Source organism: Echeneis naucrates, chromosome 23 (assembly GCF_900963305.1).
Source record: "Echeneis naucrates chromosome 23, fEcheNa1.1, whole genome shotgun sequence".
Taxonomy (NCBI): domain Eukaryota; kingdom Metazoa; phylum Chordata; class Actinopteri; order Carangiformes; family Echeneidae; genus Echeneis; species Echeneis naucrates.
The window spans coordinates 7,358,891-7,383,267 of record NC_042533.1 but is presented as its reverse complement, the minus strand read 5'-3'; the positions used below and the strand labels follow the sequence as shown (position 1 = coordinate 7,383,267).

At 39.3% G+C, this 24,377-nt stretch overlaps 1 protein-coding gene across 3 annotated transcripts in view; it reads left to right on the top strand.

Annotated features, from left to right (window-relative positions):
* Positions 1–1,682: 1,682 nt before the first annotated feature.
* Positions 1,683–24,377, top strand: part of ptpn12 (protein tyrosine phosphatase non-receptor type 12) — a 39,545-nt gene continuing 16,850 nt past the window's right edge. For all 3 annotated transcript variants that reach the window (XM_029494919.1, XM_029494917.1, XM_029494918.1), the window contains exons 1-11: positions 1,683–2,280; positions 16,655–16,763; positions 17,819–17,895; positions 18,103–18,198; positions 19,004–19,042; positions 19,634–19,705; positions 19,826–19,885; positions 20,179–20,321; positions 21,360–21,426; positions 21,558–21,635; positions 22,778–22,876. In XM_029494919.1, the coding sequence (XP_029350779.1) occupies positions 2,179–2,280; positions 16,655–16,763; positions 17,819–17,895; positions 18,103–18,198; positions 19,004–19,042; positions 19,634–19,705; positions 19,826–19,885; positions 20,179–20,321; positions 21,360–21,426; positions 21,558–21,635; positions 22,778–22,876 (942 nt within the window). In that variant the 5' untranslated portion in view covers positions 1,683–2,178. The remainder of the gene's footprint in view (positions 2,281–16,654; positions 16,764–17,818; positions 17,896–18,102; positions 18,199–19,003; positions 19,043–19,633; positions 19,706–19,825; positions 19,886–20,178; positions 20,322–21,359; positions 21,427–21,557; positions 21,636–22,777; positions 22,877–24,377) is intronic.

Sequence of the window (24,377 nt, the reverse complement as noted above, 5' to 3'; positions counted from 1 at the left end):
ACAGAGAGATGGGGAGAAAAGAGAGCAAAGAAAACATAAAATCTCGACTGCAATAACAAGCAAATAAGCTTAAAGATGAGAGCAACAAAAAGCAGTTTGTGAGTGTAAAGCTTGTTGGCTCAGCGACAGCGTCCCCTCTCCTTCTTCCTCGCTCAGCCTGAATAGATGGGTTTGTTTGCCATCACTGGTAGAACTAAAGGAAAATAAAGTGACTCAATTCCCCTTCCCTCTATGTGTGTGTTTATTGGAAGGGAGTTAATCATGCATAAGTATTTACTGAGTTCTTCTCCCCCAACAGCTCTAGCTAGAATACCAATTTCCCTTTTGCTTCTTCTCTTCTCTTATTTTTTCTTTCTCTTAAGTTTGTCACTTGCATTATATGTTTAAATGAACTTGATGCTTAAAATTTGTATCCTTAAACATAATTATGTAATACTTTTCTACCACCTAAATACAACTACTAACTGCAAACCGACTTTGGAAATGCCAATACACGACATCGTCTATTGAACATATTGCTGCTCACAAGAGAATCACCATTAGTGCAGATGTTACATGATGCATTGGATTGTTTCTATTTCTGGAAATATCTTAATCCAGATTATATATCTGACCTAATAATCTGTTGGCGGTTGGCTGCTTCTATTTCGACAGCTAGCTACCACCTGTGTGTATGCTGTGTTTGTGGAAATAAAATCCGCATGGATGAAAGACAGGATGATCCAACTCAGTATGACAAGAGCATGTCTCCTGTGTCCTCCATGCAGATTCATCCCAGAGTCTGTTGATGACTGGAAACAGTTGAAAGCCTTCTCAGAGTGGAGGGGATGCTTACATAACGGCAGTAATTTCACATTAATGCATCAATGATCTAACACTGAAGGGGAACATTTCTCAGCTGCTTCTCACTTGTGCATGTAATTGAAAACTTCTGTAATTTAACAATGCTTTAACATTGCCTGTAGCATTCAGACATAAGAATGAGGATATAGATAGGAATGGGTTTGCATTTGAGTGGTGGCCCAATAGGATGTAGATACTCCAGGCCACTACACTCAAAAGCCTCAAATGACTCTCCTTCTCTACATAGTTTGATTTTACAATTTACCCACCCCGGGACAAAAATAAAGGAGTTTGAATTTGCTATCACAAATTTTAAAGAAAATTCTCCCACCAAAGCAAAAAACTTAACGTCTGTTTTTTGAGGAGGCATGTTTCAAAATCAGACTTAACTGAGATCCTAAAATTGTGTTTCATCACTCAACTTGAATTTTTGTTTGTCTGTTAGGATTGGTAGTGTTCTTCAATTAACAGTTCTCAATAATTATCACTAATTTGCTTTGATAATAAATTAAATATTTTGTAAATGATTACATTAAATGTCAGAAAGTTGTAGTAATAGCCATGAACATGGCCGTAAATGATCAAATAAATGAGAAGAAGGCTCTAAATGAAACAATGTCATTTACCAATGACGAAACCGAGTCGCCTCAAAACGACAGACAGATTTTTAAGCCAATCAAAGCTGGATAAAGCTTTGAGCTACATCCACAACAGCCAATCGCATTCTTATTCCCGGCGTCTAGTGTCCAATCAGCGGTGGGGATGCGCTGGAAGGGGCGGGAAGTGTCCTGCGTTGGCTTCGCCCAGTCCGGATGTTCCTCAGTAGCAAATAACGAGCAGCAGTGTGTGAATGTGGCAACCGAGGTAGACAGGGAGGGGTAGATAGGCTGTCCGGAGCTGGGTCCTTTTTTTTATTTTATTTGTCATTTTCCTTCATTTTCCTCCACTCCCGGAGCGAATAGCTGGCGGTTTATGTTACGCCACGGCTGTGAAGTTGTTCGTCGAGCGGAAAACGGGGCCGCCGCCGCTTTTCTTCGGGACTAACGGCTGTCTGTGAAAACAGCCCAGAAGAAAGAAGGAGAGGCAGAAACAACATGGGGCCGTAATAAAAGCCGAAGGTGCTGCGTTGTGAACCGACGATGACTCCCCGGGGGGACCCGTGAAGCTTATTTATTTTTATTTATACCCCCTCTTCCTTTTCCCCTTTGTCCTTTTTTCTTTTTTGCGTTTTCGCCTCCCTTTCTACTTTAAAGGGGTGGCTGTGTTATTTAGTTTTATTTTTTATTTTAATTGTTTTTAAAGAAGGGTAACGGGATACGTGAGGAGAGCTGAAGGATGGACCAAGCCGGCATCCTGCGAAAGTTTATCCAGGGGGTGAAGGCCATGAGCGAGGGGGACGAGGAGAGGGGAGAGGACAACTTCGGCAACGACTTTATGGTGGGTCAGCATTTACACCTATTCCCCTTTACTCAGTATGTCCACCAGACCCACTCCCTTCATGATTTCCACCATACGGACCCTCCAGACCCCCCCGCCCCCCTTCTTCTCTTCCCCGTATCCCCCAGGAGGTGAGGCAGGGGCGGCCACACTGCCCTCTTCCTTTTCCTCCCATTTCCAGGCTTTACATGGCGGCCTAGCATTGTCTCCCACAGCACAGACACCCCGCCGGCTCCCGTTTCATTAATATACCGAGACAGACAACAAAACAAGGCGCATTCACGTCCCTTTGCAGACCCAAGCTGACGTTTTTACATGGCGTTGTTGGAAAGGGCTTAGCTTGCAGGTAACCGCTGGCCTGATGTGTAGTGTTATTGTGGTTGTTTGCTGAGGATACAGTGTAATGATTCATACCCCCCCCAACTCCACCCCCTGTTAGTGAATATCCAGTAACCAAACTCAGCTCAATTATATTTATCATCTCCAGTCGTTTAGCTGTTATGCCCCTGCTGAATTTTTTGGATGCATTGGATGACTGGACTTACTGATGTAGCAAATTAGCAGATGTGAACTGTAAGGAGGAGGATAAATCCATGAAAAGGTAGCCAAACCAATTCCTTTACTAAAGGAATACTATTAAGAAAGCTTGCAAGCTCGGATTCAGTTTAAGATTGTTGTCCTAGGCTGGATATTTTTTTTTTCCTGTGTTAATGGTGTAAAGGCTAAAGAATATAGCATAGTTTACAGTATCATGTGGACAGGGTCTTCAAAGATGGAAAAGAGAGGATTGTTGTCAAACATTTGTTGTTTTCCTCGTGATGGCCACTGACCCACAATCTGGAGTTTGCCTTCTCTATACCACTGGATGTTATTGTGTTTCCACTCTGGACTGAAAATAGGACCTCTCCCAGGCTTGTGAAATACCTGAAATAGCCACAACAGGAATGGCACTTCTTTGATAACATGTCTCATTTTATTTTAATGGCTTTGGCAAGGATGTGTTAGAAAATCCTGGGCAAAGTGGACGATTGTCTGACATTTATTGCGTTTATTCAACACTACAGGTTATTATTAAATTATCATTGCCATTCACAAAGCCATTCAGACCTCTTGACCTGAAATACACAATGAATTTTTTTTATTGTTTGTTTTATTACGCAGGAGGCTAAGCAGCATCAGAATAGTTAACTTCTTCTCCTTTTGCCTACAGTTGCGTACACACACACACACTCTCACTCCCTTCTCCTTACTTCCTACCTCATGCAAGCTGCTTGCTGGAGCTTGCAACATTCTTTCTTAGTCCATTTCATAACATTTTGTCCTAGCTTTTAAAGTGGAGCATTTTCAACTAACTTTGAGTAACAGCCACACAATTTGACAGTTTGTTCTCTCTCAATTTATGCAAATTATTGACTGTGAAATATGCAGGATTCTTATGTAGGTACCTAGCTGTGGGCTGATGGCCTGGCCTGTGCTGTCTTTTGAGCATGTTGCAGAAAACGGGGAGATAGCGGATGTTGCGCAAAAGCCAGACTATTTGCAGCAATGGGTTGAGTGAGAGGCACTGAGGAAGAGCTTTATGGATGAGGGACACTTCAAAAGGAGCTCAAACTAATCTGCTGCTGGTTTATTTGCATGCCATTCATCTCATGATGCATGTGATTATAAATAAAATGTTTTTCGTCAACTTTTTATGCCATATCCATTTAGTTTGAATAATTGTCTTGGTTAGTTCACATTTTTGATTGGCCAATCCTTCCTCTTAACCTTAAGTTCTCTATCTAAAGTCACATGGGTAGATGGAGGTTCTTGTTTTAGCACCACCATACTTCTCAATAATAATTTTACACACCTCCTGCCTACAACAGCCACAGGAGGCTTTTAGGAAGAACCAGAAGTGAATTGGAGTGTTACCAGAACTTGTTCATTCTGACTTTCCTGGCATACAACAATCTTCTTGTTTGTGTTCCTACTGAAAGTGATATCTTTTGTTTTTAGATGTCCCCTTTTTACTGCTTGCTTTTTGTGTGGTGACTTTTCATGTGATATCTGCTGAGTTTCCTTTTCAGTTAGCTTTGTTGGCATGAAATACAATAATTTTTTACAATTAAACATATTTCCTGTTGGCCTTTAGGCTATCACGCATTACTCCAGACAGTAACTCAACTATCAGACGACTCACTCACTCACTGCTTTAATTTACCATAGTTCCTTAATCTGGTTATCCACAGTAATCAAGTTATTTTTTGTTCCTGCAAACTTGCTGAATGGCAGCTTTGTGGCATCCATGTAAATGGGACCTCAAGCAAAAATTTTCTCCCAGTGGGCAACATCACCCTGTGGATGTAGAGTTTCCCCTAAATTATTAAGCAGGGAAAACCAGCTTGTAGATAAGAAAACTTGTTCTGATTGGGCATAGGTCAGATACATGCCCATGAATCAAGAACAATTAAGCCACATCAGCCAACATGTAAGTAAGTGCTTAAACTGGTTGCTACCCATCTCACAATACCACAAGCACACAGGGTGTGCTCCTCTGTGCACTGAGTCACCAGAACACCCTGACATAACACCCACTTTAACTGCCTATTGTTGTTTATATATAGAAAGTGTTTTATAGACATAATTACAGTGCACTGTTAGGGCAACGAGTCACAGATTATATACTTCAGTACGTTTGTCTGCTGTTTGATGGAACAAGAAGCCTAGAGATAATTTTTGTACCTAGCACCCGGATATGACAAATATCCTTTCTTGGTCTTCAGGTGTGATCTTGTTGCATGTTTGAATCCACTAGAAGCGTTTTAGTACCCCTTTTGTATGGGGGATTAATATTTTTAGGAATTTTGTTTATTTCCAGACAAACCTCAACAACTGATCTAACTACACGGTATGCAGAACTAAATAGTGTGAATACATGGTGATAGGTTGCGAAGCAAAACACGATGACCAGTCCAAGTCCAGATGTAATGGGACCCATTTTCAATACTTATGTTAAAGCTATAGTCAATGCGAGCTAGTTTACATGCTCCTCTATACACTCACAAACATGCAGCATTATGGCCAGCATGTGCCTATAATTTCTTCCTTGACTCTTTGCATTTTTCTGGTGAGTTTATGACAGAGTACATTTTAAAGCTGACCGAAAGAGCTTTGCTTGTTGGTGGATCCAAAAATCAGTGCGAACTTTGGTCTGTGTGAAACATTTAAGTGTTAGGAATGGAGTTGTGCAACATGTCATCAGCAAGAAACTTAATGTATGATCATTTTAACCAATATGGACTGATGATGTTGAGTTAATCCATGATGCAGGTTTTGCAAAACCTATAGCGTCTTCTGTTGCGTCTAACACAAAACCAAACAATGGCTTTCTTACTTGTTTCACAAGGGTGGTTATCAACTGGCTCACTCAACCCAAGACTTTCCAAACCAGCTCTTAGTGCGCTAACATAAGAGAGTTAAAAACAAAAACAAATAGATAGTTACAGAGAGTGCGCAATGGACAGAAAAGATTTTAAATGTTGAAACTTTTGGGGAAATGCTGGTTATGATTCAGCAGTTAAAAGGAAACTCAATATCAAAAATATAAAGCAAAAGTACAAAAACTTGAAAGTGAGTTGCGCAAAAGGTGAAATATATTATTATGTCACATGATGATGTAAGCATATATATTTTGGGTCTACTTCCAAATATATCTTTCACGTTGTAAAACATAAATGTTCTGAATTACAACAGTAAAATCTAAAGTGGTTTCTGCTTGAAAGGATCGAGAAAAGTGGAAATAACAGAAAAGGTAATTTCCCTCCTTTTGGACAGTGTGAGCGCCATCTCTAGTAAACTTGCATATCATATGCTCATCAAAATGCCATGAGTGAATCCTGTTATTGTGCCAGTTTCTTCCTCTGTTTAGGAGACACTTGACTGTTCACTACCTACATCTATTTTGCAGCTCAGTGATGATACATCAGTTTCTGTGGGCAGTGAAATGCCTGTATTTGATATGGGCTTTTTCATTTGGGGTGATAGAGAGTGGTGTTTGTGGTTTGATGGTTGAGAGACAGGGCTCTTTTATGAAAAGCTCTTTCCATTTTATATATTATATATGTATGTATGTATATGTGTGTGTATCTATCTAGCTTACAGTTAATAGTGGAGAGATGAGCTCAAAGCCTTGCTGACTGAACACATGGGTGTTCATAGACAAATATAAGAGTTGTTGGTGACCTCTGTGTTATGGGAAACTGTCTGTAGCTTGTGGGACATCCCAATGCTTGTAAGAACCATGCTATTATAGAAAACCTTCAGTGTTTTTGTTCCCAGTAGATCTCCTAGCTCTGGCAGTGTGAGCATAACATAACATAAGATGGGAAATTTAAATTATTCAAAATCTAACCTGATGTCAAAGACAAGGTGTAAAACTGATTTTTATATATATATATATAAAAGAAAGGCCTTTTCTAATGCCAAGTACCCTTGTATGCCACACAAACAGACGTTTGCATTTTAACAGATGGTTGGACATTACGAGCTTCATATGAGATAGGAGGACACACTTTAAGTGTCATTACAGAAGTGTAAAAATCATTTCACAGGTTATAGCTACAAACTGAATTGAGTTTGAAGGGAGAAGATGATTACATAACATGGTTTAAAAACAGGAAATAACACAGCCGGAAACAAAATCAAATGCAGAACGGGGCGCTGTGTTACCTGTGTCATTATACCAACTTGGATATTGTTTCCAAGTAGACTGGCATAATCATACATGTGCCAATGTTGTGCTCAACACTGTAGTCTAGACAGGGTTTAGATGTAGGAGGTCTGTGTGTGTGTGTGTGTGTGTGTGTGTGTGTGTGTGTGTGTGTGTGTGTGTGTGTGTGTGTGTGTGTGTGTGTGTGTGTGTGTGTGTAATCCTTCCCCACGTTTCCGAGTAGATCCAAACTCCCACGCAAGACATCAAAGAAAACGAGCACACGCTTTTCTAAACATGTGTCCTGTCGGGCAGACATAAAACACTCAGAGGGGAGGCAAGAAAATGGGATGTGGTAATGCCAAACATGCAAGTGTGTATTTGTATGAGTTTGTGCTTGTGTGAAGTAACAGCTTTGACTCTCACCAGGGGGCTTCCCCCTCTCCTTTCTGAGTTTTGTGTGTCTTTGTGAACCTTAAGTGCACACACATCTGAGCTCCCAGCACATGATTTGGAAGTCTTTTTACCCTTATAATACACACACACACACACACACACCACAGAAACACCTCATTGGACATGGCTGCAAACCCTTTATTCATGTGTGAAAGCATGGTGCTATCCCAGTGTGAATTATGCAAGACTAATTCAAAAATTATTCAGTACAGTCACTGGTGGAAAGCATATTCAGAAAGTAATTTGCCCTGTGTTAGAACGTAAATGTAAGCGGTTGTGATCATAGGGGTATGATGTTTCATGTGCTGGTGAGACAATCCAGGAAGTCCAGCTGTAGGAATGTGTTTGCATATATTAATGGCCACCTCACTGGATGACGCAATGCAAAAATTTAAACTGGCTATGTATTTTTGCATCATTTTGGATGACCAGGTAATCGATCCAGTAGTGAGCACACATTGTAGCCTCTTTTGGTGAAATTATACACCATCTCCAGTATGTTTGGTATGCTGTGTTCTCATTTTCACACTCATCAGTCAGACATTGTGTTGAAAATCAGCTGGAGGCGGCAGAACGTCGGCCTTCTTGTGGCAGGCAGTGTAGTCTACGGCTTCAGGTTTCAGTAAATGTATCTGAAAATTGATGTGGGACATAGTGAAAAGAAGGCATTTATTCATTTACAATGTGTGCTACAGTTTATGTTCTCATCAGATGAAACATGACATAAACGGGATGCATGGTGGGATTCTCTGTTGTTAATGGAGTGTTTGTTACTGTTATCTCAGCAACTTTGGAGAAAAGTAATATACCAGTGTTTTTATTGGTTGTCTCCATCTCCCAGCATGGGACAAAAAAAGTAGAAGCCTGGTGTTTGTTAGGCTTTGGGCTTTTATTAGATTGTTTGTGTGTGGGGGTCCAGGGGCAGCTGCTGTTTTTGATTGTCTATGTCTGTGCATGTGTTGTAATCACTTTAAACCCACCTTATGTTACTGTAACAAGACTTCCCAGTTTCCTTTGGTGTCACAAGCCTCCTTTTTGTTCTTACCCTCCCTTCCCCGGTTGTTTCTTATAAGAGACGCAATACAAAATTTCCTCTTTCAAGTTAGTGTCTGTGTGTCTGTGTGTGTGTGTGTGCATGAGGCTTTGTGCATGAAAGCTGGCTGAGCCACTAATAAGGCAAAATAACTTCTTTGAGCAAGATGAGGAGACCTAGGGCTGCAGCTATCAGTTATTTTTGTGATCACGCCTTCTATCGATTATTTCATCAATAAATAATTTTGCCTTATTAAATAGCAATGGTAAGAAAATAACAAAAAATTACTGTATTGTATTGTTTAAATACCATTTTTCATGAAACTATAGTGATGTCTGGCTAAGATGAAAAAGGCCAGTTAAATGGGGGACTCATCTTGGTCATGACAATGCACACACATCAAAATTGAATGAACATGCTCTTGTACAAAACCAGCATCTGCTCTGCTGAGGTGTCCTTGACGAGGGTACCATAAAAAAGAAAAAAGTCTCATCACCAGATACCAGGGCAGCATGAAATCACAACATCAATAGTAACAATTTAACCACACACATTTGTTGCACCACTCGCTAAAGATGTATGAAATCACAACTAGATGTGAAATATCTGTGCAGGGAAGCAATTAATACACAGGGTTAATAGTACTAAGAACATACTAAACACAGAATGAGCTCCTGTCCCACATGATTGGGATTATATGCAGTTCGTCCACATCCGTTTCCTGCTGTAGACCAAGACCCAGAGTCAGAAATTACCACCCGGCAAATACCAGTAAATGCCAACTTTGTTAAGTATGACAGTGGAGTAAACAATTTTGGCTAAAGTTCAAAACATTTCAAACATTGTAGGTTGCGTGTTTTGGGCTCTAGAAATGTGTCTGGCTCCCAGTGCTTTAAGCATCAAATCCACTCATGATAAGCTGATGCTTTTGAGTTCATGCAGCGGGTGTAGGATTTTTATTCTGGTTTCAAGGAAGCAAAAAGTTCTGACATGGGAGCGAGAAGTCAAGCTGTGAAAATTACATCATTTGTCGGAGGAAAAGTAACATAGTGTACAGGTGCAGAATGTTTTTGAGAATACTCAAAACTTCTTAAACCCTCAGTAAAATGTATATGATAGCTCAACATACTGATAGTGTGTGTTTTCATATCTTTCATTCTATCAAATGTGAGATATTTTGTTTATACACTCCCCTTAAAATGGTGGGATGATCTTAATCTCACAAATAAATTCTCACACCTGAACAGATATTCTGGTATATTTGAAAGATGGTGTTCTGGTTATTGTGCCATTTAATTTTTCACTTGCCCCAATTCTACTTAGCTCTCATCAGTTAGATGACTGTCCCGCCTCTCTTTCCCCTCTACATCCTTCCTCTTCATTTTTTCCCTCTCTCCATACTGATGTTATAGAGGCACAAACTCTAACTTCGCTGAAGGAAGCACTATGAGTAGACCCTGTGTTTGTCTTTCTTTTTAGTTCTAATATGGCTAGTACTTGAGGTCCCAAAGGAAGTGAGCTCCCTGAAATGATGGGCATTTTAATTGGCTGCTTGAACTAAGTGCTTTCAGTTGAGCACAGGTGTTTCCTGTGGTCAGTGTGACACATTGGATGCATGTGTAGCCTCAAACACACCGATAGGCTCATATTAAAAGGCTTAATTATTAAGTAACTTCTCAGTTTTTCAAGGGGGGAAAATGTTTTGCTTTTAGAACTTCCCATTGTTTTTATTACAGTTCAGCTTTTTGTGCTGTGATGATCTGCCAGGCCTGTCTGTCAGGCATGCAGTATATCTGTCATATTTTAGAGATGAAAACCAAATAGGGATGCATGGTTGCTAATTAAAGGACAGTGCATGTGGTTTGTACTTTGTAAATGGTGGCTTGCTTATAACCAACCCTAGGTAGGTGTGTAGGTGTGTATTAGTATGTTAAGTGACAGCTCAAGCTGTCAGTGCTCCACTGACCTATTTTGGGCAGCAGCCATAAAGTGAACATGAATATGTGCATGTTTGCATGTGTGTTTACAGTTTAGCAACTCATACTAGATAATCATCTTTGTCAGGATCTGAAGCTAATGAGGATGACACACACACACACACACACACACACACGCACACATGTACACATGCACACATGGACCACTGACTCACACTAGTGGGCAGGGTGTGGTTTACTGTTATTTCCTTTGCAATTAGTGAGCCCGCTGAACTGTTAAACTAACAGTAGTACGCAGACATGATCACCACACAGGTTACTATTGCTAGCTTGACCCTGTTCAAAGCCAACAAAACTCACCCATTTCCACTACTAATATCTATTTTATACATTTTTATGATTTCACTAGTCACCATTTTCTTGGTGACTTCAGTAACTTCCTTCAATCTCTGGTTTCTATTGTTTATTCAAACAACTTGCTGTCTGCATTACCACCATATAAGACGTAGAGACAGGAGAGGGGTCTCATCTCTCCTCATCTAAAAGCCAGACAGAAAACAAAAATCAGTATTTCCTGAAATGTCAATCTATTCCTTTCATATGGCTGCTGCCTATATCGAAACGTTTATCTTTTGACATCTCTACATTGCTTCATTCAATTGATGAATTTAATGCAGTCCGATTTTTCTATATAACTCAGTATGACTTTATACTTCACAGCTTTTTTGGAACACTAATGCAACATAGAGGGAAGAAAAGGCAAAGGGAGCATCAGTCAAGCTTATTGAGTTGTCAGAGGGAGACTAGCAGAGTGTCAGGCTCATCAAGATCCATATAGACCCTTTTAGTCTCTGTGCTGTAGCAGTGCATCTTTGCCCCCACATGCTGGCTGTGCAGGAGATAGATTCTTCTGAGAGCATTGTAAGGGGTGACCTATTTTACCTTGTACGTGTGTCTGCACAGAAGGTGATCCTCAGTACAGCCCCTCTGCCACTAGTGCTCGACAATCAATACTTCCTGGCTGACACATATACGCAAAACCCTTTTTACCCATTGCTTCTGCAGGAAGAGCGTATTTTCTGCCAATCAGTGCCCACTGCCGATTTCAAAAAGAGTTTGTGTATGAATTATTCAGTGTACCAGGGAAGTAGAGTGATGCTGACTTATTCAGCCAGGAGATAGAAAGTAGGTTAGACCTACTAACAATTACATCTTTCTTGCTTTGCCTTTTTAGTGCTCTTAATTTCTCTGTTGACCTTTTCTTTTCTTTTTTAAGCATTTTTCTTCTCAATTCAACTCTTAAGTCTTCTCCATTTTCTCTCCATCTGTCCCCTTCTGCCCAGGAACTGCCCTGGCATCCTCAAGTCATTTTAGGCCAAGTCAAGTCATTGTGCAGAAATGTGTCTGTGAGCACACATGACTCAGTTTCACCCTGAAGGGGGTCTGTAAATTTGGCGCTGGGCTTTTTGGGGGAACGCCCTGTGTGTGCATGTGTGTGTGTGGGACAGTGGAAGTTGAGCATTCACAGGAAACTGGCCAAGTCATGCAGTTTTACACTTCTGACTGACAGGAAGTAGGAAAGCAATAGAAACAGCAGGGAGTAGAATTTGAGTTTAAGGGTTAAATATTTTCTTCATGTAATGTTGAGGTTAAATGAGAGATAAAATCAATGGAGTGGAGGAGTACATATCAAAAACACAATATCCATTGTGCCTGAAAAGGTGTAAAAGGTGAACTTTTAGTAACACCATCTACAACAGATGTCCACCCACATAGATTTGAGAAATACACTTTCGCGTTTTTACAGACTAGAACAGCTTAGTAAAGGTGTTTTAAGTGCATTTTCCCCCGATGTGTGAAAACTAGAGAAAGGTCTTTGAGAGGTTTCTTTGGTTTCATTTTTTTTCCCTTTCCTATGAAGAAGAGGGCTTCCTGTAATGCTTCACATTATTTTCGTATGACCTGTCTCTTTCCAGCTTCTCAGATATGCGGCTATGCTTTTGTAACAGTACACTAGATGTCTCCAGGTTACAATCTATAAAACTAAACATTGTAGATGTAATGTGCTTTGTGAAAGATGACTGATATAACTGGACAATAATTCAATGTCACTATCTTTAGTGATAGACAATGTTTCCATTATTTCCAATATTTTGATATACAGTATTACTAGCCTCCACCACTAATTGAGGTAAAAAGGCAACAAATATGCATGTGGGAATACATCAAATCTGACCACCAGCTGAATAAGTTCACATATTTCTATGTATTTATTATAGTAATATATTATTGATTCATTGATTATTAATCTTGTCTGTAAGATGTTGGAAAATAGTGAAAAGTGAAAGCTTTTGAGGAAGACACAGCCATTTCACAAAGCCTAAGATTATGTATTTACATTGTAGTACATAATCAAGAAAATCACATCTTAACATTAGAAAAGCTAAGAACTACACAAGCTCTGACAATCTCATTTCAACATCTTAGCTGATCAATTAAGTATGGACTAACTGACTGGTGACAGGAATGAAGAAGAGAAACTCCCTCTCCTGACTTTATTTTCTCTTGTTATTTCCTTTCAGAGTTGATACAGCACTGCTGTATAGAAAACAAGAATTAAATAGACAAGTACACTTGAATTGTGAAAAAAAAAGAGTGGATATTTTCTTTGCCCTCCATCTCTGCATAGCTCCCCTCCCTTGTCCATTCAGAGCAGAAGCTAGTGCAAAGCGACAAAGTGTGTAAAGGGAGCATGTGAATGAGCTTCACAAACAAGGTGTAAAAGAAAATTTTGCTTAGTTACCAAGAGCCTCTTAAAAGCCTTGGCTCTCCTCTTAAATCTCTCCCCATATCCTTCTCCTCTACCTCATTCCTCTCGTCTCATCTCTTGTTGGTTTGTTTTGCAAAGATGCAACGCAGCAAGTGAGGACTTTCCCTCAGCCTGATATCTTTGGCATCCCCAAGCTTACCTGTTATTTTTGTGAGTAAGCATATATGCAGGCTTGTGTGAGTGTTTTCTCTGCAGTGTGTGTTTTAGGTAACTGAAAAAGTAAATGTAATTATATACAGGGTCTCTGAGTTACACAATGGAAACAAAAGAGAAGGGGAGTGTAACAGACAGTAACTGGGTCTCCAGCCAAATGTTTTTTTTTTTTTTTTTTTTTTTTTTTTTTTTAAAGGATGAATAACACAACCTTTACCCACTCCCGCTCTCTTGACTCAACCAAACCTGTCGAGGCAGGTGGCATCCCACTCTGAGCCCCGTTCTGATGGTTTCTTTCTGTTATTAAATTGATTCTTTCTTCTACACTGGTGTCAATGGCAATACTATTTTTTTCAGATTTTATGTGCATTTCTGTTACTAATAACATAATTGTGACATTATTCTGAAATAATATTGCAAAACACCCTTTCCACAATTTGTCAAATGAGATGTCAAAAGCAGCAAAGGGAATTTATCCTGACAACAGTCAATACAATATGCATACTCACTATACCCTCACCTTTGCTTTGGTATAAAAGTTGCACGTCGTTTTCTGCTGTGGGCATCTCAAATATACATTTACGAGTATGTTTCCATATTGTTTCCATCGTAGGCATGATGAAAATGCCTTGGAAACCACCTGCTTAAAGTAAATTCACCTTGTTAGAAAAAGGAGACCCAAAATATCTTCTGGCAAAATTGGTTCAGCGGCAAGAAGTGTAAAGTAGCACATGGATGTACTGAAATGCCTTTGAGCAAAGCACTGTTATGACTTTGGAGGGGTTGTCTGTGAGTAACCCCACACATGGACCTCAGCTGTCATACTCTTCTGTACAGCTCAAGAACTAATGCAGAGATGAACAGGGAGGTGCTGAGGTGCTGCAAAATGTCTGAATTTATGAGCTTTAATGGGAGAATCAACTACTACAGTGCTACTGTACTGTAAATGAAGTGAAATGGGCTGCAAAGAGAACATACTTATCATTGCAGTGTTACAGGGCACAATTTTCTGCATGTTTGTCTCCACATAATGTGTTTTGTGGGCTGGGGGAATCACAAACCATCACAAATCACTATTGCCTGCCTTTCCTGCTCATTGTGAGTCCGTGTGTGAGTGTGTGTGAGTGTGAGAGATCCTGGGCTATGGCCCAACACAGAAGCAGACCTCTGTTGGAAATGTAATTCACATGAGGCCAGAGGAGCTCTAATGCTATTACCACACACGCATGCACAAATGAACGCACACAAACACACACAGCTGTTGCCGCCCACAGCCTCTGCTTGTGTACTTCTCTTTCTCCCTAGCTTCCTTAACTTCAGTTTTCTGGTGGTCTACTGTTGTGGTTTATAAAGAAGAGTGATGCAAAATGAAAGGAGGAACATCTCATTGTGTCTTCAGGGTGTCTCTTTGCTGGCAGTCCAATGTGTGTGTGTGTGTGTGTGTGTGCGTGCGTTATTGAGCACAGCAGTCAGCTTTTCAGTTTAGGAAACAGCTGAATCAAATAGACATTTTAACAGAAAAGGAACAAAATGCTGAATGAGAGATTTGTCCATAAATTCCAGTACGCCTCAGTTTTTGTAGGAGATCATCTGTATGCTGAATTATAATGAATGACATGAGTGAAAGGTGAAACAAGCACAGAAAGTAAAGTCCCAGGTTTGGGAGTCCTGGGGAGTAAAGATGTACAGTACAGTGTGTCCATGTTACAGTAACAAGAGCAAAGCCTGCAGCCTCTGCCAGAGAGGCAAGAGGTGGGACTTTTTTCACACAAAGCTCCTGCAGCCTGAACACCCACGCTGACTTTTTCAGTGTCGGGGGGGAGAGGGAGTGTTGCAGACAAAGATGAGTGATGCCTAATTTTCTCACTGTCTCAGAAAGAGAGAGACAAGTGATTGAACTATCTAAGAGAATGAAAGAAGGCCCTCGAGAGCACTGTCGTATGAACACTATCGGAGTCTGGCAGCAGGAGTTTCCTGTGGTAGAAAAGTCTTTTTCTTTCACGTTTCAAAATGATGCTTGAGAATGAATTGAAGTTGTGAATGAGAAAATTCAAATGGAACTTTTAGCTCATCTGATGTCTTCATTACAAAAAAGACAAAAGTCAACATTCTGCTGCCAAAGTCTTGTTGTATTCACCACCAGTCCACCAGATGTTTTTTATACTGTTACTGAATGCGAAGAGTAACTCTTTAACACTTGTGTATTAACTTTTACTTATTGTAATTTATTCATTATTGTTCATTATTATTAATTATTGATTTCTGAAACCTTCAGTCTCCTCATCGACAAGCAAAAGGCACTAAAATCATATGTAGCATTTTTTGCAAGAGGCTGTCACAGCATTGATCATAAAATCTTTTTTTCTTGGTAGTTGTGGTTTTAAATTTTACTGGCAATTCTGTTCTAGTACATTCCTAGACATTTTAAAAAGTCTTTCCCAATAAAATAACATGATAGCACTGGAAAAACCTGACTAATGAAGATGCTTCATTACATTTATGCAAAAAATGCAAATGTAGAACTGCCTCAAAAATTTTGAGGTGCTTCTGATTATTGTTATAACCACAGGTATCAAATGCATAGCTCCTGGGGTAAGATAATGCACTAAAATCTCTACTGAGTTTTAGTGGCATTCTAATTTGTGGGCTTAAAAAATTATATTGTGGGCCACAATGTCTGAAGACAGCTTGCTGAGCTGTGCCCTGCTGTCTCACAGGAGATGTTGTAATTTGTTCTCATCCCATTAACTCAGTGGATGAATTTAAATGTGACCAACACTTCTGAAGACACATTATCACATAAAGAGGAACAGGAGTGTGTCCGTATATGTGTGCTAGAAGGGCATTGCAGTATATTAGCAGCAGAATGAGGATGGGCTGTGTGACTGTGTGTGGTAGTTTGAAAAACCAATAACCCCTAATGGTTGAGACACCAAAGAGTCAATATTTTTTATTTCCACCATGTTTATCACAACTCTGGCCCTATTTCTTTAGCTTTTATTTTGACTGCAACACCCAGACAAAGGCGGACTTCTGTCTTAGCTGTGTCACAGATAGATATTCCTTTCCTGTCACATATTTCTTTCCCTCCAAAGAAAAGCTACTGTTTGTAGCTTTTAGCTTTATTGTAGTTTACTTACAATGGTTAAAAGTCATATGTTTTTATTTATACACACAAACATATGACTTGTAACCATTGTACGTAAAGCGAGAATGGCATACACATCATTTTATACCATGTATCAAATCTTTTTTTTTCCTCCTGTTTCTTCCAGCGCTTACGACGGTTATCTACCAAATACCGGACAGAGAAGATCTACCCAACCAATGTAGGAGAGAGGGAGGAGAATGTCAAGAAGAACAGATATAAAGATATACTGCCATGTAAGTAACAGCGCACACGGGAGATATTGATTTATTTAACACGCGCATGTTGACTCACTTAGAGCACAGGCAAACCTGAAGTTAATTGAACCTTTTCTAATGGCTCCATTTGTGCTGTGTAATATGTGTATAAATACTGATGTGTCTGATCTGGGAAACATAGGGAAAGGTGATAATGTCGATTTTATGCTGATAAAGGCATACTTTATGTCAAAGGCTCTACATAAGACCAGGCTTTTTCTAGACCTGTAGTTTATGTGTGAGGATTCATTCCTATTCCAAGTTTTAAAGTTCAAGTTCAGATGCACAAAATACATTTAGTTGGCAGTTTGTTAGGTGTCCGAAACTTGATGGTAGAATCGGTTCACATATTTATCGGCAAACAATATCAAATGGCTTGGTGGGATTCAGATAACGCATGTAAAATGCCCTTAAAACTTTTATTTAGTTCTGTGTGTTATTTTGATCAATGTTTTAAAAATAATGTCACATAAAATATTTTTCCATACGAATTGTCAAATATCCCACGATATTTTTATTTTTACCCAAACATTCTGACTTTTTCACATACACAGAATAGACCAAACCAAACCAAAGTCATTTATGAAAAGTATAATGCATTCAGAACATATCTAGATGCTTAGTATGTTGTAATAGGTTGTGTAACAGTTTCACATACACACAGAATGACCTCAGGGGAAGCTTCCCTGACCCAACATCTGCCCTACTTTTTTAAATTATACTTTTATCTTTTTCTCCTCTGTCCATTCATCCACCAATACATCCATTCATTAAGGCTTTTAGTAAATTAGCTGCTGATTATTCAGAGGAAGAACTGGTTCACCCACAACAGATACGCGTGTGCACACACACAAAGACATATGAGGATAAGGATACTGTAGATACATTAACCTTTTTTAGGTCATGTCCTTATTTGCTCTGTCCCTGTCTGTTTTTCTCTATTTTCCTCTTTTTTTATTTTTTCCTTTTACCATTGTTCCTCAGCCTCAGTGATTAAAAATAAATAAATAAACATAACTATTAAATCTCCTCAGTTGATCACAGTAGGGTGAAGTTGACGTTAAAAACGACCAATCAGGACACAGATTACATCAATGCCAACTTCATCAAGGTAAAAATCAAGTTTCTTTGCTTTGTTCTCTGACTGGTTTGATGTTATGCAGTTTTTGACCATTTATGTATTACGCTATCAGGAAGATTCTAATGGTAAAAATGTAACATGAATCACCTGTTACTTTTCTATTGTTGTTTATGCGAGGCATATCATTGTTTACTGTTCTGACTTGCAATAATGTTTCCTGTTCTTTCTCTCCTTTAGGGAATGGATGGTCCAGAGGCCTATATTGCAACTCAGGGCCCACTGCCTAACACTGTCATTGACTTCTGGAGGATGAACTGGGAGTACAACATAGCTGTGAGTATAAAAGATTGTACTGTAATGTAGGTGGTTGTTAAGATGGCAAACACTCTATGAACTTACAAGTACAGAAAGTTGTCTTTTTGTGCAAGTCTTATGAAAGTGTCTGCTGTAAGAAATATCTTTGGTGCCAATTTATTCTAATCCTTTATCACATTGTAAAATTTGGCTATATATGTACATGTTTCATTTCTCCCTGTTTGTATTAGATTATTAGTTATCCTACTGAAATTGCAGTGTATACAATTCATGCATATAAGTTTTAAATGTCTAAAAAAGACAGGTCATTATAGTATGGTTGAATAAGGGAAAGTTTGGGTCATACTGTACTGCGCAGTTGTTAATTAAAAGTGTCATAATTATAGGTGATTAGAATAAATATTTAATATGGTTGCAGATATTAAGAAGATGGAGAGTCCTTACACTTGAAGCCAGATGGATAAAAATTAGAGGGAGGGAAAGAACAGTGATTAGGTTCAACTAGAACCCTGAAATCCTTCAGATTTACAGCTGTGATAATTAGTTCTGTATGATCAAAGGGAGTGATGGGAGATATGGATGTGGGTGAGAAACGTGTGATCCAAAATCATCTAAAGTCTGCACTAATCCTGTAGTATGGGAAATAGTGGAATCATTCTCAAATAAAACTTCATTTTCTGAAGGAGACATCTCCAAGTTTCTGGCACTTGTTTTAGTAACTTCAGCTTTACATAAATAGAACATGTAGATTGACCAAGCTGCATTTCTTGGTAATGGAAGATTTAAATATTGATCTAAATCTTTCCTGTTTGTGTCTCTGCAGGTTATTGTAATGGCCTGTCGAGAGTTTGAGATGGGAAGGGTAAGGCCTCTGCTCTTAATCCCTTCATCTCTATGTGTGTGCCATTGCATGCATGCAAAGTGTACATGTGTTGCATTATCCTCACCAAGGTTACAGTGCCATGTTCTGCCTGTGAGAGTTTTGTTGTAGAAGTAAAATGTTATAATCCTTGATTTTAGTCCAGTGCATACAATGACACTTTCAGAGCCTTGGTGGATGTATTACTGCTGCTTTATATGACTTTCTGTGTGATTGTTCATGGGTATTGTGCAGAGAGAGACTGAGTGTTGGCTGAAGTGACTTACTGATGCCTTGATCACATTTGCATTGATCCAAGCTTGTTTGAGGTCAAGATGTTCACTGGAAATTAAGTGTGACTAATAGCTCAAATAGCTTCTATATGTCGATATGAATGTTTGTTTTGCACATGAGCAAATTAGAAATTTGTACTATTTGTGTCGTTTTCTTTCTTTTTGGTTGTCACTGTCTGTGCTCCATATGTGGTTTACAATTGTTTATTTTAAAGCAGAGAGTGTGTCTGCACAGGAAGTTGTGGTGTCTGCCTGGTATTTTGTTCTCAGCCAACGCCAACTCTTGTTCTTTCCTCCTTAGAAAAAGTGTGAGCGATATTTCCCACAGGAGGGCGGTGAGCCCATGAATTTTGGCCCTTTCAGAATTTCCTGGGTAAGCAGACAAAGCTCTAATGTTACAGCTGTGAGTCTGATATTACAGCTGTTACGGGTCCTGCATTTCTCACATTTTATTCCAATGAGGATTGTTATACGTGTTCTCCTGGTCCTCTAGGAATCAGAACAGGCCAGAACCGACTACTGTATCAGGACTTTGATGGTGGAGTATGAAAATGTAAGTTCACATCTTTTTATAAAAACAAAAAGAAAAAAAAACACCTTCTTTAAACCCACCATTTATCAATTTCATTGAGTGATGCCCCCCATCCTCCCAACAAAATATTATTATCGCTCTAGAGTAATATTTCCAATGTGATATAAAAATAATGCAATTATGTCCAAAAACTTCACATATGTTCAAGTAAAGTCAAATTTTAAATTTTGGGAGAGACATAGAAATTAAGGTAAATCAGAAGAAGACCTCCCTCCACCCCATAAAATTATCTCTCTGTATGTTTGGCCCTGCAGGAAACTCGGAGGATAACACAGTTCCATTACACGAACTGGCCCGATCACGATGTCCCCTCATCATTTGACTCCATACTGGATATGATCGGACTAATGAGAGAATACCAAGAGAATGATGACGTCCCTATATGTGTGCACTGCAGGTTGGTATATACTGAACATGCTGTGCTGAAAAAAGCACTGATGGGAGATGAGACAGTTAAGTTATGATCTCCATGGTTATACAGATTAAATTGAATGATGGATGAGTGTGTGAGTAGTTTTATATGAGGAGGCAGAAAGAAAGTGGGAAATGGGATGTGTATTTTTAAATCAAGTTTCAATACAGAAAAATGTTGAGCCAGGGGCTGAAATGCACACACATGCAGATTTGCTTCTGGTAAAGATTAGATTATTATTTTAAAACTCAGCCCAACACATACCAGAAATATTGAATGAGTTGTTTGGGTTGATATTTCACTGTTTCCACTGACTAATCCTCTAATTGAGATTTGATTGATTAAAAAGATAATGAACTACTTAGCTGGGATTTATGATTCAGCCAGATGAGCCCAGCCTGACTCTTGCATCAATGATATTGCTCTGATTGCTGCCATTAAAAAAAAAAGCGTGCACCCTTTTCCTGCTCCTGCAGTGGCTGGTTAGACTGGTGTGAGCTGAGAATTTAAATGGGATTGGTGTGGGTACCATTATTTTTAAGCATTCTCAAAAAGAAGTTCAAGTGGGGACGGTGTTAACTAGAATGAGAAGAAAACAAGCTGATTCACAAATCTGTGGATTTAGATTTTCTCCTGCACACAGGATATCATACAGCTCACATACACACAGTGTCCATATGTGTGCAATCAGCTATAATGAGCAGCCTGAGGACAATTCCCGGTTCCTCTGTTACACAGCAGGACTTAGAGCTGTGTCTCTGTGTGTGTAAAGGTGCTTTGTGTGGGTTGATGTGTACTGTATGCATGTGCTCATTAGAGTAGAAGAGCGCTGTATGACAGCGTGGGGCCACGTTTTATGATTTTATGTGTCAGACTTGATGTCAAGTAATCTGAGCTTTTGTGTGTGTCCTGTCTCCATTCTGTCTGGACAAGCTGCTGTTACACACTGATAAATATGTGTGTGTTTCTGTCTTTACACATGTGCTTCTTTTAAATCTAATCTGTACTCCTGTGATTGTGCAGTGCAGGCTGTGGGAGGACGGGTGCAATCTGTGCTATTGACTACACATGGAACCTCCTCAAAGCTGGGGTATATTTGCACATAGACATACACACACTCCCACACATGCCTAACTGGCACATCTGTGTACAAATACACACTTTTTCCACACTAAATTAAGTGCAATTTAACTCCTTTTTTGTAATGTTTTGCTCTTAAAGAAAATACCAGAAGATTTTAATGTTTTTCGGTTGATCCAAGAAATGAGGACGCAACGACACTCTGCTGTTCAAACCAAGGTTTGATTTTGGCTTTTATGTACACATACTTGCTTTAACTAAGATGGAGAAACTATCAAAGTGATCGGTGTTGATAATTGGGAGGAAAATGCTAAATAAGATTTTCGACACTGTGATATTTGATATTAAAACAGATTTCTAGAATCTGGTTTCTCAACAGTGGGATTAAAAAACTGTATCAGTGTCTTTGTATGAAAACCACCCTGCTTTCTGCCCATAGAGGCTTTGACAACATTTTGCGCAACTTTCTTAATACCAGATTTGGGAAATGAGTTAAGTAGACTAAAGTAGCACTGAAGGGGATAGACACTGCATGAAAGTCTTTCACAATCACCTGCGTTTATGAAAAATTTAATCAAAAGGTTCAGCCCTGCTCTGTGCTTTTAAAAGTTCTACTAAACTATACTTCTAAACTATTCCAGTGTTGCTAATTATTTGAAACATTGTTTGAGTAATAGTGAAAGATCAGCAGCATTTCCTCCTTTTTATAAACTGGCACAGCTCATTCATTCATTGGCAGCTTGCTGCACAGCTGGTTGAAAGTGGATCTTCTCAACTCACACCCACCATTATTTGTAACTGGTTTAGGTTGTTTAACCAGAATTAAATTATGTGACGATTGCTGCCAGGGGAGTCACTAGGCTGGACACAACTTGCATTTCCAAGCCATATTTGTACCTTACATTTAAAATAATAAATGTATGGCATTTCCTCCTACGCATACATTCTTATATTGAATGGCAAAGCGAGCTTTGTTCAATGAATGATAGTTTTGCCTTGAAAGAAATTAACACGTGTTTGAATTCAGTGTCTCAGACTAGTAACTGTAATGCAATTTCTGAAAATGTAGACCAGTGCTCTTGCTTTCCTTCTGCAGGAAGTAATGAAATTATTTCAGTGTGCATTGGCACAGGTCATTCCATTGTTTTCACAAACCTTTTTTATAGCTTTGGAAATTGAATCTTTTGAGTACTGACATGGAGAATGTTTTTGGTTTAGTATTGATTTGTTGAAATGCAGCTCTCCTCGTTTCTCCATTAACTGTCTTTGCAACACCTTTTCTCTCTCTTTCCACTGCTTTATTTCCTTACCTTTCTCTCTTTTTTTTGGTTTTCATCTTTTTTGTTTCTTTCTCACTGTAGGAGCAGTACGAGTTAGTTCATAGAGCAATCGCTCAGCTCTTTCAAAAGCAACTGCAGCTACTGGAGAGCCCCACCAACATGCAGATACATGATGGCATGGTATGACACACACAGATTGTGCATACTGTCTGGGGGTAAAGAAAGACAGGATGTCGCTGGGTAACACACTCAGAGTGGGGAAAAAAAAACACAAATAATTAGTCACAGGGGAGGGAGAGGGTGGGAGGAGGGACCTTCAGAAAACTTTACTCTTTACACAGACAGAAAAAGGCGAGTTAGAGTTTGTGCAGAAGAGAAAAATCTCTGCTCAACAGGGTATTTTCAGTGAACTGCATACAGTTAGACCTATTTAATCGAGCAAGAGAAAAATCATTACTGTTCTAATTTTTATATACTTCAGACTGTCCTTCACTGCATCTAAACACAAACACCTCTAGGTATACTGTCATATTGTTTATATTAAGATATTTGAAAGAGCAGTAAATATTTTGTCCTTGTTGGCTTATCCCAAGATTAAATGCATTGCTATCACAGGCCAGTCGATTTAAGGATTCGAGTTTTGTAAATCCACATTTCTATCAATGCTACAAGCTGGACAATTTCTGCTGAAAGTTAGTGAAACAAACTGCACCACAACTTTGAATGTTAAGAAGCCTCCACTTCTGAGTGGCATTTTATATTATTACTTTTAAGTAAGTAATTGGTTAGCTGTAGGGCCTGGTCTCCCTTTTTGTCTCTGTGCTGCCACATATATGTGAATGAGGTGCTCTTGCAACATAAAATAGGGCTGGTTTATTTTCTCTTTCTGAGCTTGTTGCATTGATCATGATCCCTTGCTTATATTAAAAATAGCTGCCCAAGCAGACTGTAGTAGCAGCACATTTCCCAACCCTGTACTGTAGCTATTTGAAGATTAATGACAAAAAGTCAGAGGACAGAGTTCAGTGAGACATTGTGGAAGACTGACAAACCTAAAGACAGAGGACACACTAGGACTATGAAAGCGTTCTTTGGCAGCAATCCAGAGCTGACTTCCTGCTAAGGAAGCCATGATGACATCGCCCTCTCCCATAATGCACTCTAAGCCTGAGAATAGGCACACATCCACTGGGAAAGGGGCGCCCTTGCAAGAGAGAGTTAAATGAACAAACACAACCAACTTTACATTAGAAAAGACTCAGCTGACACTCAGCTCTTGCCAGAAATCCTAAAATATCTTTTTTAAAAATATATTTAGAGACAATGCCAATGGTTTTGAAACTAATGCCATTAGTTATTTGTTTGGAGTAGGTGTGGCGCATTGAGTTAAACAGCTGCGGTGCAAGTTTATGTTCACTGGAATTGGAATTTTGCAAGATGACAGGATTGCGATCAGTAGCAACACACACGTTTTGCAAAACATTATCAGTATGCTGGACTGACTCAGTCCATACACAAATTGACTCAAGTCCAGTCAGCCATTGTCAGCTTCAGAAACACCCACATAGGTGCTGTCAGTGGCAGCATGAACAATAAGCCTACACAGACACACACCCCACACACATCTCTCTGCTCACATGCACCCTCCATTGTTTGCCAAAAGTATTCCTACAAAACTGAT